Raw genomic sequence first — 13,382 nt, 5'->3', positions numbered from 1 at the left:
GAATTGTTCTGCAGTGTTAGCATGTTTTTTTTGTTGTTTTTTTTTCAGAATGATGCCTGTTTTTTTTTTTGTTTTTTTTTGCAGACTCTTCCTCACATAACTGTTTCTTTTATACCCAACCATCTCACTGGCCTGTTACTAAATAACCTATACAGCTGTTTTTTTTTTCATTAGCATCATTTACTTTCCAGTATTTTGTTGCCCGTTGAAAATAGTTTTAACTTTCTAATCGTAAAGTGTTTTAGTTTCATTGTCTTACAAGCCATCTATGTTCTACAGTGAATCTGACCAGTTTATGAGAACTGCATGTCATTGGAACAAGTTTTTTCATTTAACCTTTTAACCTAACCTTTTTGGAAATCTTATAAAAAAGGAATGATATGTATGCATTTTCCCAGCATTTTTTTTTTTTTTTTAACACAACATAGACTTTATTCATAGATGGACTTCACTAATCTTTATGTAATTCATGGCGTCTTATCTGAGCCCCAGTAGATTATTCAGATATTTTCTCGTTACTTCCATGACTTTTGACCCGTACCAGTTTGCAGAGTGTCAGAGAGTAGGTGTGATCTCGGTCCGGGCCTCTGTGTCTTTTCTCAACCTCCAGGGCCTCAGTCCGGCCCAGAGTCTCCTCTAACTCGCCCTTTTCCTTCCACTCTACGCTGAAATGCACCTCTATGCGTTTGACCCCCTTTTTCATGAGGCCCCCTTTGCTCCATGCATCACACACACACACACACACACACACACACACACACACACACACACACACACTCCTCTTGGTCCTTCAATCACACTGATAGCACTGGTTCCAATTCCCTCCCCACTAAGTAGTGCTGCTGGGAATCCGAATTGAAAAGGTGGAGTCGAGCCTGTGAACCTTGAAAGAGTGCAAGCGAAAGAGGGGGTGAAGAGGAGGAGGAGGGAGAGTTCGGGTGTAAATGGAAAGCTATCTGACAAATACTAAAAAAAAACAAAGAAGAGGAAAAACAAAAAGGAGGGGGAGGAATGAAACATGGAAGTCGACTGTGGCTGTTTTTACAGCTGGGAATAAGGAGCCGAGGAAAGGTGGCAGCTCTCAGCTGTGATCAGTCAGTGGACTTTTTCTCATTCACAATGCTGACGGCTGCCATGCTAACTCCCCTCACACCACTGGGAGGAACCTTGGGCTTAATGTGCTCCTGAAGAACTTCTCAACATATGGATGGGAGATCGAACCACCACTTAGAGGTCTTCTGACTGAATCGCAGCCCCTCTGGCTCATCAGAAGCTGTCGAGCAGCTCTGGAACACTGAAACAGCAGAGCCGCACGGAAAGCCAGTTTTTTACTAGAAGTTCTGGACTTTTACATTTGACACCTCAACATTCAACTTTTTAGGAGAAATATGATTTTGTACTAAAGCTGCTGTAAGCAGGATTTTGCTAGTCAGTGCTTATTTTTGTGTTTTGTTTGGATTAAATGTTATTGTTGGAGTATCCATTGATAATCCTTTAGGAGTGCAGTATAACTGCACTACCGAGAGGGCGCAGCGTTTCCATCTGTCTCTGTTCTGAGCTGAAAAGGAATCCCGACAGCTCCAGGTATCTTTGACCAATCAGAAGAGCCCCTGAGGCTCTAACCGTGATTGGTCGAGGGGCGTTCGTCGCACTTTCTTGTGGGAGGGGCTTAACTTGCGGAAGGGTGTGATGTCAGAGAAAACAGGACAGGATTGGCTGTGCTGGGTTTCAAATCACCATCTTGCTTAGGGAACCCTAAGCAAGATGGTGAGATGCCGGAGGTGGCGGAGATGCCGAATCCTGCCTACAGCACCTTTAAATACTAACTCTGATAAAGCTTTAAAACGCTCACTTTTGAAGTGATCAGTTGGAGACAGCATAGCTGGTCGGAGGTGACGACAAGGCCTTTCTTTGTGGAGTTTGCAAGTTCTCCATGCGACCATTCCCAAAGAAATACATTCTTTGAACTAATGATGGCAGGAAGATGGTCCATTTCATGTTTGAATCTGATATCAATTAAAAAAAATGACTGAATGCATTGTTGTTGAATCAACTGACTTGTTGTAGAGACTTAAAGTTCATTAATTTAGATAAATCAGTAGCGATACTTGAAGAAGTCAAATATTTGTTTTGTTTCGTCCACCTGTAAAAATCATTTTAATGTTCAGAGCTCATGTTGTATGTCATATTTCTGTGTATATTTAAACAGTAAATGTGTTGAAGCTTGATCTTTTCATTATGAGAAGATTCAAGTCACCTGTTTTTTAAGCCTTACTGATGCTGATTTATCAAAGATGACTGATAGGATGCTGAATTCAGAGTTTCTTGACAAATCGCACGCGATGTCACCTTCATTATCAATCCATATCAGAACACAGGAGTGACTTTTTATTGACCAGAACTAATTTGTCGTGGCAAAAGAGTAAGTAGTACCTCTATTGAAGCCTAATTTTCAGTGACCTGCACACACACTGATGTGCTCACATCTGCCAACACATAAACTGCAAATCCTCTTCGTCCTCGATCTGTAACAAAGTTAATGCTCAGTCTCAACGAACTTTTTCAAGCACCTCTTTTTGCCTCAGCGACCAAGAGAGCAGCAGCTCGTCGTCTGAAAAGAGCCAAAGAGAGAGGCGGAAGAAAGAGAGGACGTTGACATTTCACCCCTCGCTCTGTCCGTCGCTCTAATTAGGTTGTGTTGTTGCTTTAACCCGCTGGTCGGCTGATTGAGTCTAGGCAGAGGGGGTTAATGAGGGCAACCCCCACCTTCGCCTCCACTCTTTCTAACTCCCAAACTTGCCCACAGAACTCAATAACGCACCGTTGACTTGATAAAATGTGCGCGCATGCACACACACACACACACACGCACCAATAGATAACCCGCACACCCTCACCTCCTCCAGAAATGCTCAGCATGATACCCCCACCCCACCTCCTCCGGCCCCATTGTTTCCATGCTAACAATAGTGGCCCTCCAAGCCTTTTCTCCTGCAAAAAAAAAAAGAAACCTTTTGTTGAAATGAAACACTTTAGTGTCGGGCTAAATTGAGGGGGAGGAGGAGCGGGTGGCGGAGGGGGGTGTGTTGGCGGAGGTGGAGGTTGAAGCGGTGTATTAGGAGCTGGTGGTAGGGGGTTACTCTCTCGTTTGCATCTTTTTTTCCCCCATAATTGGCACTGTTCTGTAGCTCCCTAATTAGTCTTTGATAATGAGTTGATAATGCACCCAATTAGGTCATTCGTCAGCCAAGTCAGGCCCGTGACAAGTTTTCCTCTCCTCCGACTCCTTCTCCTGTTTCTTCTTCTTCTCCCCACTGGTTCTTGATGTGGCTTTTTAATTAAATCAAATTGCGTGATAGTCGAATCTGATCCCGCTTCTTTTGTACGCCCGACGAGGGTTTGTACTGTTTTCTTGTTAGATACGCCAACAGGCGGGCGGCGTCTGGTGGGTTCACCACCTATCTTCCTCCTCTATCTGACGCCAGGCCTGGCGATGCTGGAGGAGGAGGAGGAGGAGGAGGAGGAGGAGGAGGAGGTGGTATTCCACTGCATCTTTGGCAGTAAGCTCATTGTGGTTGCTCAGATGAGTAATTAGCGCTAAGTCCTTAACACCTATCTGATAGAAGTCAAACACAAGGCTGCGAGATAACAGAACAGGTGTGTCTTAAAACAAGTGGGGAAACAAGCGCGCTCCTGTCCAGGGATTATTCACACTCTTATTTATATCTATATTTATTTTCCTCAACACTTGTGTCTATTTGAAGTTCAGTGTGTGTCCAGTTTGAAAAAGTGCATGTGAAAAGACTTCTCTCTTTTAAACAAAATGTTAAGTGTCTTCCTTGATTTTTTTGTTTAGCCTTGACTATATTGAGTTTCGTGAGTTTTGTCAGCATTAGAAGTTTCTATTTTATAGTTCATCCTGGACCGGTCAGCAGTCCATCACAGAGTCATACTCACATCATTCACATTTCGTGGTAATTTTAGAGTCACTTATAAGCCTCAAACACATGAAAATAAATTGAGAAAACCGACATACATGCAAAGGGAATATGTAAAATGCATGTAAAAAACCTTGAGCATCCACATATATCGTCACTATGAGACTAACAACGACAATAATTTCCTCATCCTCCTTCATTTTGACAGTAAATTTGGTGGCAACGCATCACAGTTGTGCATCTGAGTTTCTGCGGCTGTTTGTTATTAGTGTGTCTTCTTCATTGTGCAAATAATGTGCGAACACGCTGGAGTCTCTTTCAGTGGCGGCTTCAAAAGAAATCATCAGGATTTTATTCCAGTCCCTCAAAATCAAAGAGCAAAGGCTTTACCCCTACTCCACTCACTCACTAATCCCTGCTTAGCAAGATTTCAGATACTTATGGAGAAATTGACCTTTAAAACTACAATATTAACAAATGAAAAACACTGGCAAAGGCGGGCTGTGTGTGTGTGTTGCTCCATGAGTACAGAGTACAAAAAAAAAATCATTGTGACACAAAAATGCACAGATGAATGAGAAATCTTAAATACTTCATACATCAAATCTGGACAGATGCAGTTTAAATGTATGTTTTTATGCAGAATATGAGACGACAAAGACCACAGGGGGGGAGTTCTCTGTACACACTCTTATATGAATCAAAAAAAAATATGACAGAGCTGTCTGCAGAAGTCTCGAATCAAACATTTTCAGAATGTTTAATTTACATTTCCTATGTGCCGGCCTCCTCGGTCGCTCAAGGTTTTTTTTTTTCACTACTACAGTGTAAGTTTGTTAAATCTTTACGATGAGCTCTAATATCTGAAGTATGTGAGGTCGTAAGATGGGTTGATCAAAAAATACTCAATTAACTCACTCAAGGAAATGACAAGTCACAGGAGCTCAAACTTTCAAGTTAGTGAACTTGAAAATATGAATGTTATTACTCCCTCTATTTACCTTTTTTTTCTTTGTCTACCATATTCAAGAATAGCCTTCTAAATTACAGTGAACTATTCATAATATTAACTCAAATAAAAACCATTTGCAACTCTTGTCTTTGAGGACTTTGTGCTTGGTTATGCAGGTTTTATTCTCTAAAAAGTGTGCTATACTGTGGGTCAATTATAAAAACACATTTGAAAATGTAATTGTGGTACTTTTATGTATTTTTAAGTATGGAAGATTTTGCATACTGGTACGGCCCTAAATGCATAAATGACTGAGTATGCCCACAGTTTTAATTATCATTCAAATTTTAATCTGTATTTTTATAGGAAATAGGTTTAGTGCAGTTTTCTGTAAATTGTCACTTTTGAGAACAAAATGAAACTGTAAAATCACTAAAAAAATTGCTTGAAACCGTAAAGTATATGAAATGGACAAATTGCTCAAATTGCTTCAAATCTAACACCAAATGAGAAAAAAGTGGCTTAAAAAACTGTTGGAAAGAAAAACTGTTGTAATGTTTTAGGGAAGCAAAGCAACTAAAACTACTGAAATAGCTAGGAGTACTAAATGAGACTAAACTGCTTGTGTGGTTAAAACTGTTACTGCAATATTTAAATAGAAAAGACCTAAAAGCAATTACAAAGCAGTTCCAAGTCTTCACAAAATGTCTACCAATTTAAACCGAAATGTCATGAATGAAATCTAAGATCCAGTTTTTGTATCAATATATTTGCAACTTTATTGTCTGTGTTTTAAAGGTTGTTCCTCATTTTAAAGGTTTAACATGTTTTGCAGCTGCAAACAAATTCTATTTGGTGGAAATTGATAAAAACATTGCAGTGGCTGTCAAGTGATTTCTTTATTGTTCATCTGAGGAATCAGCTTTGAAAATGAATATTTATATGCAGGCACATTAAACTGATGTTGGATACTTTGAGTTTCCCTTGAGAAGCTTAAAACAAGACTTCTTTAACTTCCATGCAGTGAAATCCCTGCTGACTATTCATGTCCAACACTGAAGTTTAACTTGCACCTCGATAGTTCTATCAGAGCTATACGTCCTGAGCCTGAAGCCTCCCATCGGTCCTGTTTGACAGGAATCCACAGTCTGCACGTCACACTGCAAACACACAGACACCAGCCCATCTGCTAATGTGCTGTAAGCGCTGCTTTGTGCCAGTTAACCTAATCCCTCATTTATTTGGAGGTAACCCAAATATCAGTCAGTATCGGGCTCTTAGCGTCCACCGTCGCCCTCCTCCCGCCCCTCTGCTCCCCGAAAACGACCCACTAAAACGCCCCTCTTTATCAGCGCGGTTAGCTGGCTCGCTGCAACCCCTAAAGCTCTTATATAAATAAGATTAGTGTCGCGTTTGAGCGTCGGGGAATAAGAGGTGTAATATCTGATGGTTTTATATGCAGTATTATTGTTATCCCTTCTTAGTCGAGCTGATACTCCTCTCTCTGTCTCTCTCTCTCTCTCTCTCTCCCAGTTCTCAGTTTTCCTCTCTCTCATTTCACATTTGTTCAATGGTATATTCTTTCTGTGGGTTTCGTTCTCCAGATTCAGACAGTATTACGAGGGGCTAAGCTGGAATAAAGCGCCCCAGCATCAAATGTTCATATTGTTCTCTTCTGTCTGTCACACAATCCCCCCTCTCGCTCACACTTTGTTGTGAATTTTGCCTCGCTCTCGTCTTTTAATGTCTCCCTCTCTTCATCTGTGCTCTCCTTACTTTCCCTGGCAGTGCTGCCTCCTCTCTCCTCTCACCGGTTTGATCTTCTGCCTCTCTGGTTGTTATCAATTAAGAAGCCTCTCTCATATCTAATTGAGGGGCCGCGTCCCGAATCAGCCGCCCCGGTCCTGGGAGCCGATTTAGCTTCTTTTGAGGCCATTTTGTTGTCGGCCATTTTCACATTTTGCCCTAACTCCTCGCCACAGAGGGCAGGCGCCACACTATAATTACCCAATCTGTTCCCATTCATACTCCTCAATTTCAGCGGCGCTCTCTCTCACACTCTCCTTTACTCTCGCCTCTCGGCCTGCCTCAATCCCTCTCCGCTTCCCACCTCTTTTAGAAACCAGCGCCCCCCCACGCACCTCTTTCTTTCCCCCCTCTGGGGGTACAAAAGCAGGGTTACAATATGGGGGTATTAGGGCCGGGTGCAGGCCCAGCTGGGGACTGGCTTTAGCCAGCTGAGGGTTATCCGTGGCGAGCCCCGAGTCACGGCACTGATGTCCTGTGATGTCGCTGAGGCGGAAGACTTTCCTTAACACGCTGTACCCTTTGATGGGTCCTCAGGCCCTGCGCTCAGCCTGGGGAAACCCCGCAACCCCGAGCTGCCCCTCGGCGGGTGCCAGGATGAGGGGTTTGATTCAGTCCCAGTTCAAGCAGGAGAGTCGTTTCAGCTGTTCCTGCCAGGCATGCTTTTATTGTTTCAGACACACTCCCATATCGCTGATGCTCGTGAGGACAGGAAGGCGCGTTCACACTCGGCTGACATTTACAACCTTTTAACCTTTTTCCTGCAATGCGATGAATAAGAATAACTTTATTCTCAAAGCGGAACTCAAAACATGCAAAAATAACACCAGATTAAAAAAAAACAAAAAAATATGTGTCAGCTCTGCTTATATTTGGATTTAAGAATAGTGTTAAACTCAGTTTAATAGAAAGCTCAGATACAACCCAGTTGGATCCTGAAGGGATCACATTAGTATGATCTTTTATGACAACATCAGCGCAAAGGAGCATGATAAAAAAATTCAGCATCCGATAAATGTATTATCAAAAATTTTGAAGGACAATAAGTCCAGTTTTGGCATGATGCTATTTTCACTGATGAAAGATACAGTGAGGCATTCGAAAATCTTGTTTTCCATTTTTGTTTCATCCAAAAATGACGAAAATAAACATCTTCATTTGTCAAACTTAATGCAAGATGATCATTAGTTGCTCCTACTGTTGCGTCACTGATGTGTCACCTTGGCTTTCAGTGCTGTGTTACATCTGCTGTTCATCAAGCAGTTTGATCCTCAGTGAATCAATTACAAACAGCAGTTTTTTTATTAAACGTATTAATAAAACGGTTGATTTTCAGACCGGACTCTCCGACGGGCCACTTTTGGCCCAAGTGCCACATGTTTGACACACCTGCGTTAGAGAGTACACCTTTTTTTTTTTTTCAGGAAAAGAGTGATTCACGCAAAAGGCTTCATACAGCGAGCAGTACTGGTGGAGCAGTGGTTAGCACCCGAGTATGTTCCCTTGTTCGAATCCAGGAGTTCAACCTCTGCATGGGTTTTTGTTTAGTTTTTTTTTTTTTTTCTTCAGGTATTCTTGACTTCTTCCCACAGTTCAAAAAACATGTATTTGAGGTTATTTGGTGACTCTAAGTCGCTGTAAGTGTGAGTGTGTGTTTGTCCTGTGATGGACCCGCGGCCTGTGCAGGTGGAGAAAATATGATGGATGGATTCAAACTCAACTGACTCGCAACACACACATACAGCGAGGGCAGAAGGAATCAAAACCGACACCCCACATTCTCATTAAAACTGAAAAATGCCACCGCCGATGCTGTTTTTACCCAAAGATGTGAGAGAGAAGACGCTTCATCGAGGCTTTTTTGATATTTCAGGTGGCCTTTGCTGCTCTTTTATGTCTTACAAAAGGCCTCATTGCACCGGTTTAAAAAAGAAATGATCTCCATAAAAAAAAAAAAAATATATATATATATATATATATGAAATGTGTATTCTATTCAATATAATCCCAGACACACTGGAGGATTTATGTGTATTAAAATGTCTTTTCACATCACCGTGTCTATTTTTATAAAAAGATCAACACATTGCAGGTCTGATGACGACCAGAGACGGTCTGTTATTTTATTCTATTTTATTTTTTAATAGATAGCTCAATGAAAAACAAATCATGTTTATTTCACACAAATCTCAATGTGTGCCCTGGATTATTTTTGAATGAAATTTACATTTTATATTTTTGATGGTCTTTTTTGGTAGGCATATTTTGGATGATGAAAACAAGATTTTTGAATGCTTCCTTTTTTTATTTTCTTTTTTCTTTTGAACCCATGAAATTTCTTATTCATCAGAGAAGGCTGGCTGTTTGGACCTAAAGTAAAGATATGGTGAGACAGTTGTAGGTTTTAGTCACAAAAATGTTCTTGTTATTAAGTAACATTGACTTGAATGAGCAATGATGGACTGTTCCTAAAGTCCATCCCAAATGTTTCGTATGTGTTATAGAAGTTATATTTGTTCGCTCCTTTATAGATATTCATAACCTGGCAACTCGAACAAGTCAATAACTGTAAAGTAAAATAAATTAGAATTGACCCACAAAGCCATAATTCACTAAAATGTTCATTGACATTGATTAATAACAATTTTTTACCTTTAAATTCCTCTAGTTATGTCTTTTATGGAATTCTTGAAGAATTTGGCCTTTTTCTTTGTGGGAAAACACATTTATCTAGAGTAACAGCCCCACATCAGTGATGTGTTCTATATGTTCTTAATTTATGTAAATATAAGATAAAGTGACCTCAACCTCCCTGGTTGTTCCTTTTTTTTTTTTTTAGCAGGAAAGCAGGGGCACTTCTGTGTGATGCAGTCTGGTTTTTAATGACTAGACGGGAACCTCGAGTTTTAAATCGGCCACCCTCAGACATCATTTAGCCATATTATCTCTCTTTATGGCAGTGTGAGACTCAAACAGAGAGATACAGAGGATACACGCTGTTACCAATATAGTCGCAGGCTGATATAGTAATGTGCTCGGCTGGATACGTTTCTCTGTAAAGAGAGAGAACACCGGCGTCTCGCAAAAGGTGAACAGTCCCTCGTCTCCTCTCCCACTTTTGAAATGTGACAGATAACATCCTCCCTAGTTCAAAACCAGAGAGACGGGCCTCTGTGTGTGTGTGTGTGTGTGTGTAGGTGTGTGTGTGTGCGTGGCACAAGCAGGCTGATTTCAAAGTTTTTTGAGGAACCGGCATTTCATCCAAACCGGTGCTCTTTCAGATGTCAGGCTTCAAACGGCTCTTTTTCCCTTCTCTTTTTTTTTTTCCTCTCCCCCTGTCATTTCATCTGTTTCTGCCTTCTCCCGCCAAAATACCACCCCCCCCCCCCACCCCTCCCCAAAAAAAAGCCCTATTGTCATCTGAGCCTAGATTCATTTTAGATTAACGTTCACGTCTCTTTCTTTCTTGCATTACCTTCAAAGGACCTCCATTATGTTGCCAGTGATAAGGGCGAGCTGGTGCTAGTGGATGTGGCCAAGAGGAAAGCTAATGAAATCGAGGCCCGGACCATCGCTCGCAACGGTAAGGAAATAATCATCATGTTTAACTTAAAAAAGAAAAAAAAAAAAAGAAAGAAAGGCACCAACAGCACTGTTCCTCCTCACATGTGAACCCAGAGTCTCGATCACCCCGATCACTCCCCCACCGTGAAGCACTCTCTCACATCTGATGGCAGCTCCTCTCCCGGGCTCCCAGCCTCGTTAACACAGAGCCAAGGAGAATCACATCATGTCTGACTGGGTAACATTCATTTAAAAACATGCGTGACACGATGTTTTATCTGGAGAAACTATCTAGACGGAGATCCTGCAGCAGGTTTCTAAAACGAGAGAAAAGTGACCTCTCGGTGATCTGGAAAGCTGTGTTACAGTTTCACCTGACACTTTATGGGTTGAGATGGGTCTGGGTGAAATAATCATTCAAAACCACTGAGCTAACTAATTAAATGCGTTACAACATATTTTTCCCCCGGAAGAAACCAAACCAGCAAAGGCCCAGGTTTTTTTTTTTTTTTTTTTGTCATTTTCAGACTCGACTGCTGCCCTTTGACAAACACTCCCCAAAGCACATACCAGAGGGGATCAGGCCGAGTTCCTGATTATACGCACACACGCACACACACTCCTCACACACACTCACTCATATCTTCACAGAGGCTTGAAGGGACAACGGGTGAGCAGAAAATATTCAAATTTGTGAGGGAACTAGATGAACATGTCGGATGAGTCCTTCATTGGTGCTTAAAACACACCGGAAGGCTGCGCGAGAGTCCACACACACACACACACGCACACACACACGCACACACACGCAGAGGTGAATGTATTGAGAATGTGTGTGTGCGTGCTCATAGAGAGCCAAATGAGGCAGGAGAGGTATTTAACTCCACTGTATAAGGTCAAACCCCCGAGGCCGAGTGTCTGTGTGTTTGTCTGTGAATGAAAATGAGCGTTTGTGTAACTGTGAGGCCTGTTTGTACGTACGCCGTTTACTTCTTCTGCTTTTTTTTTTTTATTCCTAATGTGATGCATAACACACGCACGCCTCCTCATAAGCCTCTTAATTATGTCCTCGATGATTTCCCTCAATCACCTGCAGCGTGTCCTATCCTTGGACAGCGGTGGAGGAGAGAAAGATGGAGGAAGGGACAGAGGAGAGAGGGAAATAAGTAGGGACAACAGCGGGAAAAGGACGAATGGAGGAATGAAAAAAAACCCCTGGGAGAAGGATGAACGAGTGAATAGAGGAGGGGGATATGTAAATAAGTGAAGAAAACAATGAAAAATTAATTAACATGGCCTATGAAGAGTTTAGTATCCATGTTTCATCTCCACGTCTGCTGAATTAGTTCACACAACTTACTTTAGCAGATAAAAAACATCCAAAAAAAAACTTGTGAGAAAAAAATCCCATCATGTACGTATATCCAGTTTAAAAGATGATATCTTGTGGATAGTCCTGTCCCGTAATGAATCAGGGAAATTCCCCCTGGGATTAATAATGTATTTCTGTTCTATAATTCTCAAACCTCTGAAGCAGAGGTGTAAAGCTACTACAGTGTGAACATGAAGCTAATTTTTAATAAATCCTTCAGATGCAAAATATAGTGAAATGTCCTCAAAGCCTCTCCTATAACTGTCGCATTCCGCATGTTTTTAAAAAAAACTCGCCCTGACGGCAGGCTGTGAGGCTAATGCCAGCTTGCTATCTTTCATGACAGTATCACTAATTTCGCTGCTCAGATCTTTGAAATGTTTACAGTTTGCTTGGTGGTTTGGCGGACCGGATTGGAGCCTCTTGCAGGCTGGTTTTGGCCCATGAACCTTATGTTGGGCACGCCTGCTCCACGGCTTTGTGCTGCTGCTGCTGCATATCAGTCTAATTGTTTGTCTTAATTATCGGTTGGTTTGTCAGTCTGTGGGTGTTTCTCCACATAATACAGTATTCTACAGTCTGCTGAACACTATGATCAGCAATAGTCATCCTGCACTTAACGACATGCAAGGTATTGAAGGCTGTGTTTAAAGCTGTCCTGATCAAATTCAGACCCATAAAAACTTGGTTATAGAGTTCGATACATTCAAAATGCACGGCTTTGACTGCGGACAATGTGAGAGTGTGACTCCTAATATGTATGAAAACGTAGCAGCCTCATTGAAATGTACAGGGATTGACAATCTTCACCTCTGGCTGGAAATTGGTAATATCTTAAGTTTTTTTTTTTTTTTTTTGTACCTAAGTAAATTCAAGTTAGTTCGAGTAATTATCATTATGAATAAATGTTCCAACTTCTCTTTTCTTTGTAGTCTCATTTATGGTCTGAAAAGTTCTACAGAACTAAAGGCGGAGTCATTGAGCCATCCTAAGTTCTGGAAAGTCCCAAACATCTAAAGATTTTGTAAATGCTGCAAGCTGCATTACTGCACATGAAATTCATGGAATAAGTTGAATTGAATTTCTCACTGATTTTTGATGAATTTTACAAAGCTTGTGTTTGTTGTGCTGCCTCACAATGTAGTGTGTAAATATGACTCCACTACACATCTGGGGTGAACGATTTAATGATTTATCAATGTGCTCATATACAAACAGAGCATCTTAAAATTTTATATTTAATCTGACAAAATGGGAATCATAGTGAATATCGTAAAGCAGAAGAGTCTCTGATTATCAGAAAACCATAGAAAATGTACATAAGCACAAATATTTTATTTACAACTCTGGTAAGATGCTACGTTAGTGAATTTATTTTATCTAAACTAGATGACAGTATCACATTATTGCCTCTGACAATGTTTCAGAGCCACAGTGAAACGATCACACCAGCTGATGGAAACAATGAGAAGAAAATGGAGTTCATCGTGTTTTCAGACCAGACCGATTCCAAACCGATACAAACCGAATCATCATTTGTGGCATTGCTCATGATTAAACTGGTGAATTAACTCGAAAAAAAAAACAAAAAAACATTATTACAGTAACCACACATGTCTGTTGATTCATATGAAACAATAGAGTGCTTTTGTCATGAATAAACCAGATTAGCACTTGCCGAAGAAAACCAGAATGAGACAGTTAGTAGTGTCCAGGACAGAGATGGGAAACTGCCACGTATTGTTAATTT

At 41.1% G+C, this 13,382-nt stretch overlaps 1 protein-coding gene across 2 annotated transcripts in view; it reads left to right on the top strand.

Annotated features, from left to right (window-relative positions):
- Positions 1-13,382, top strand: part of wdpcp (WD repeat containing planar cell polarity effector) — a 111,569-nt gene that overhangs the window by 83,208 nt on the left and 14,979 nt on the right. For both annotated transcript variants that reach the window (XM_030106989.1, XM_030106988.1), the window contains exon 15: positions 10,180-10,279. In XM_030106989.1, the coding sequence (XP_029962849.1) occupies positions 10,180-10,279 (100 nt within the window). The remainder of the gene's footprint in view (positions 1-10,179; positions 10,280-13,382) is intronic.

This window comes from Salarias fasciatus, chromosome 13 (assembly GCF_902148845.1).
Source record: "Salarias fasciatus chromosome 13, fSalaFa1.1, whole genome shotgun sequence".
Classification (NCBI taxonomy): Eukaryota; Metazoa; Chordata; class Actinopteri; order Blenniiformes; family Blenniidae; genus Salarias; species Salarias fasciatus.
The sequence above is the reverse complement of the archived record's forward strand: the minus strand, read 5'-3'. Positions and strand labels throughout refer to the sequence as shown.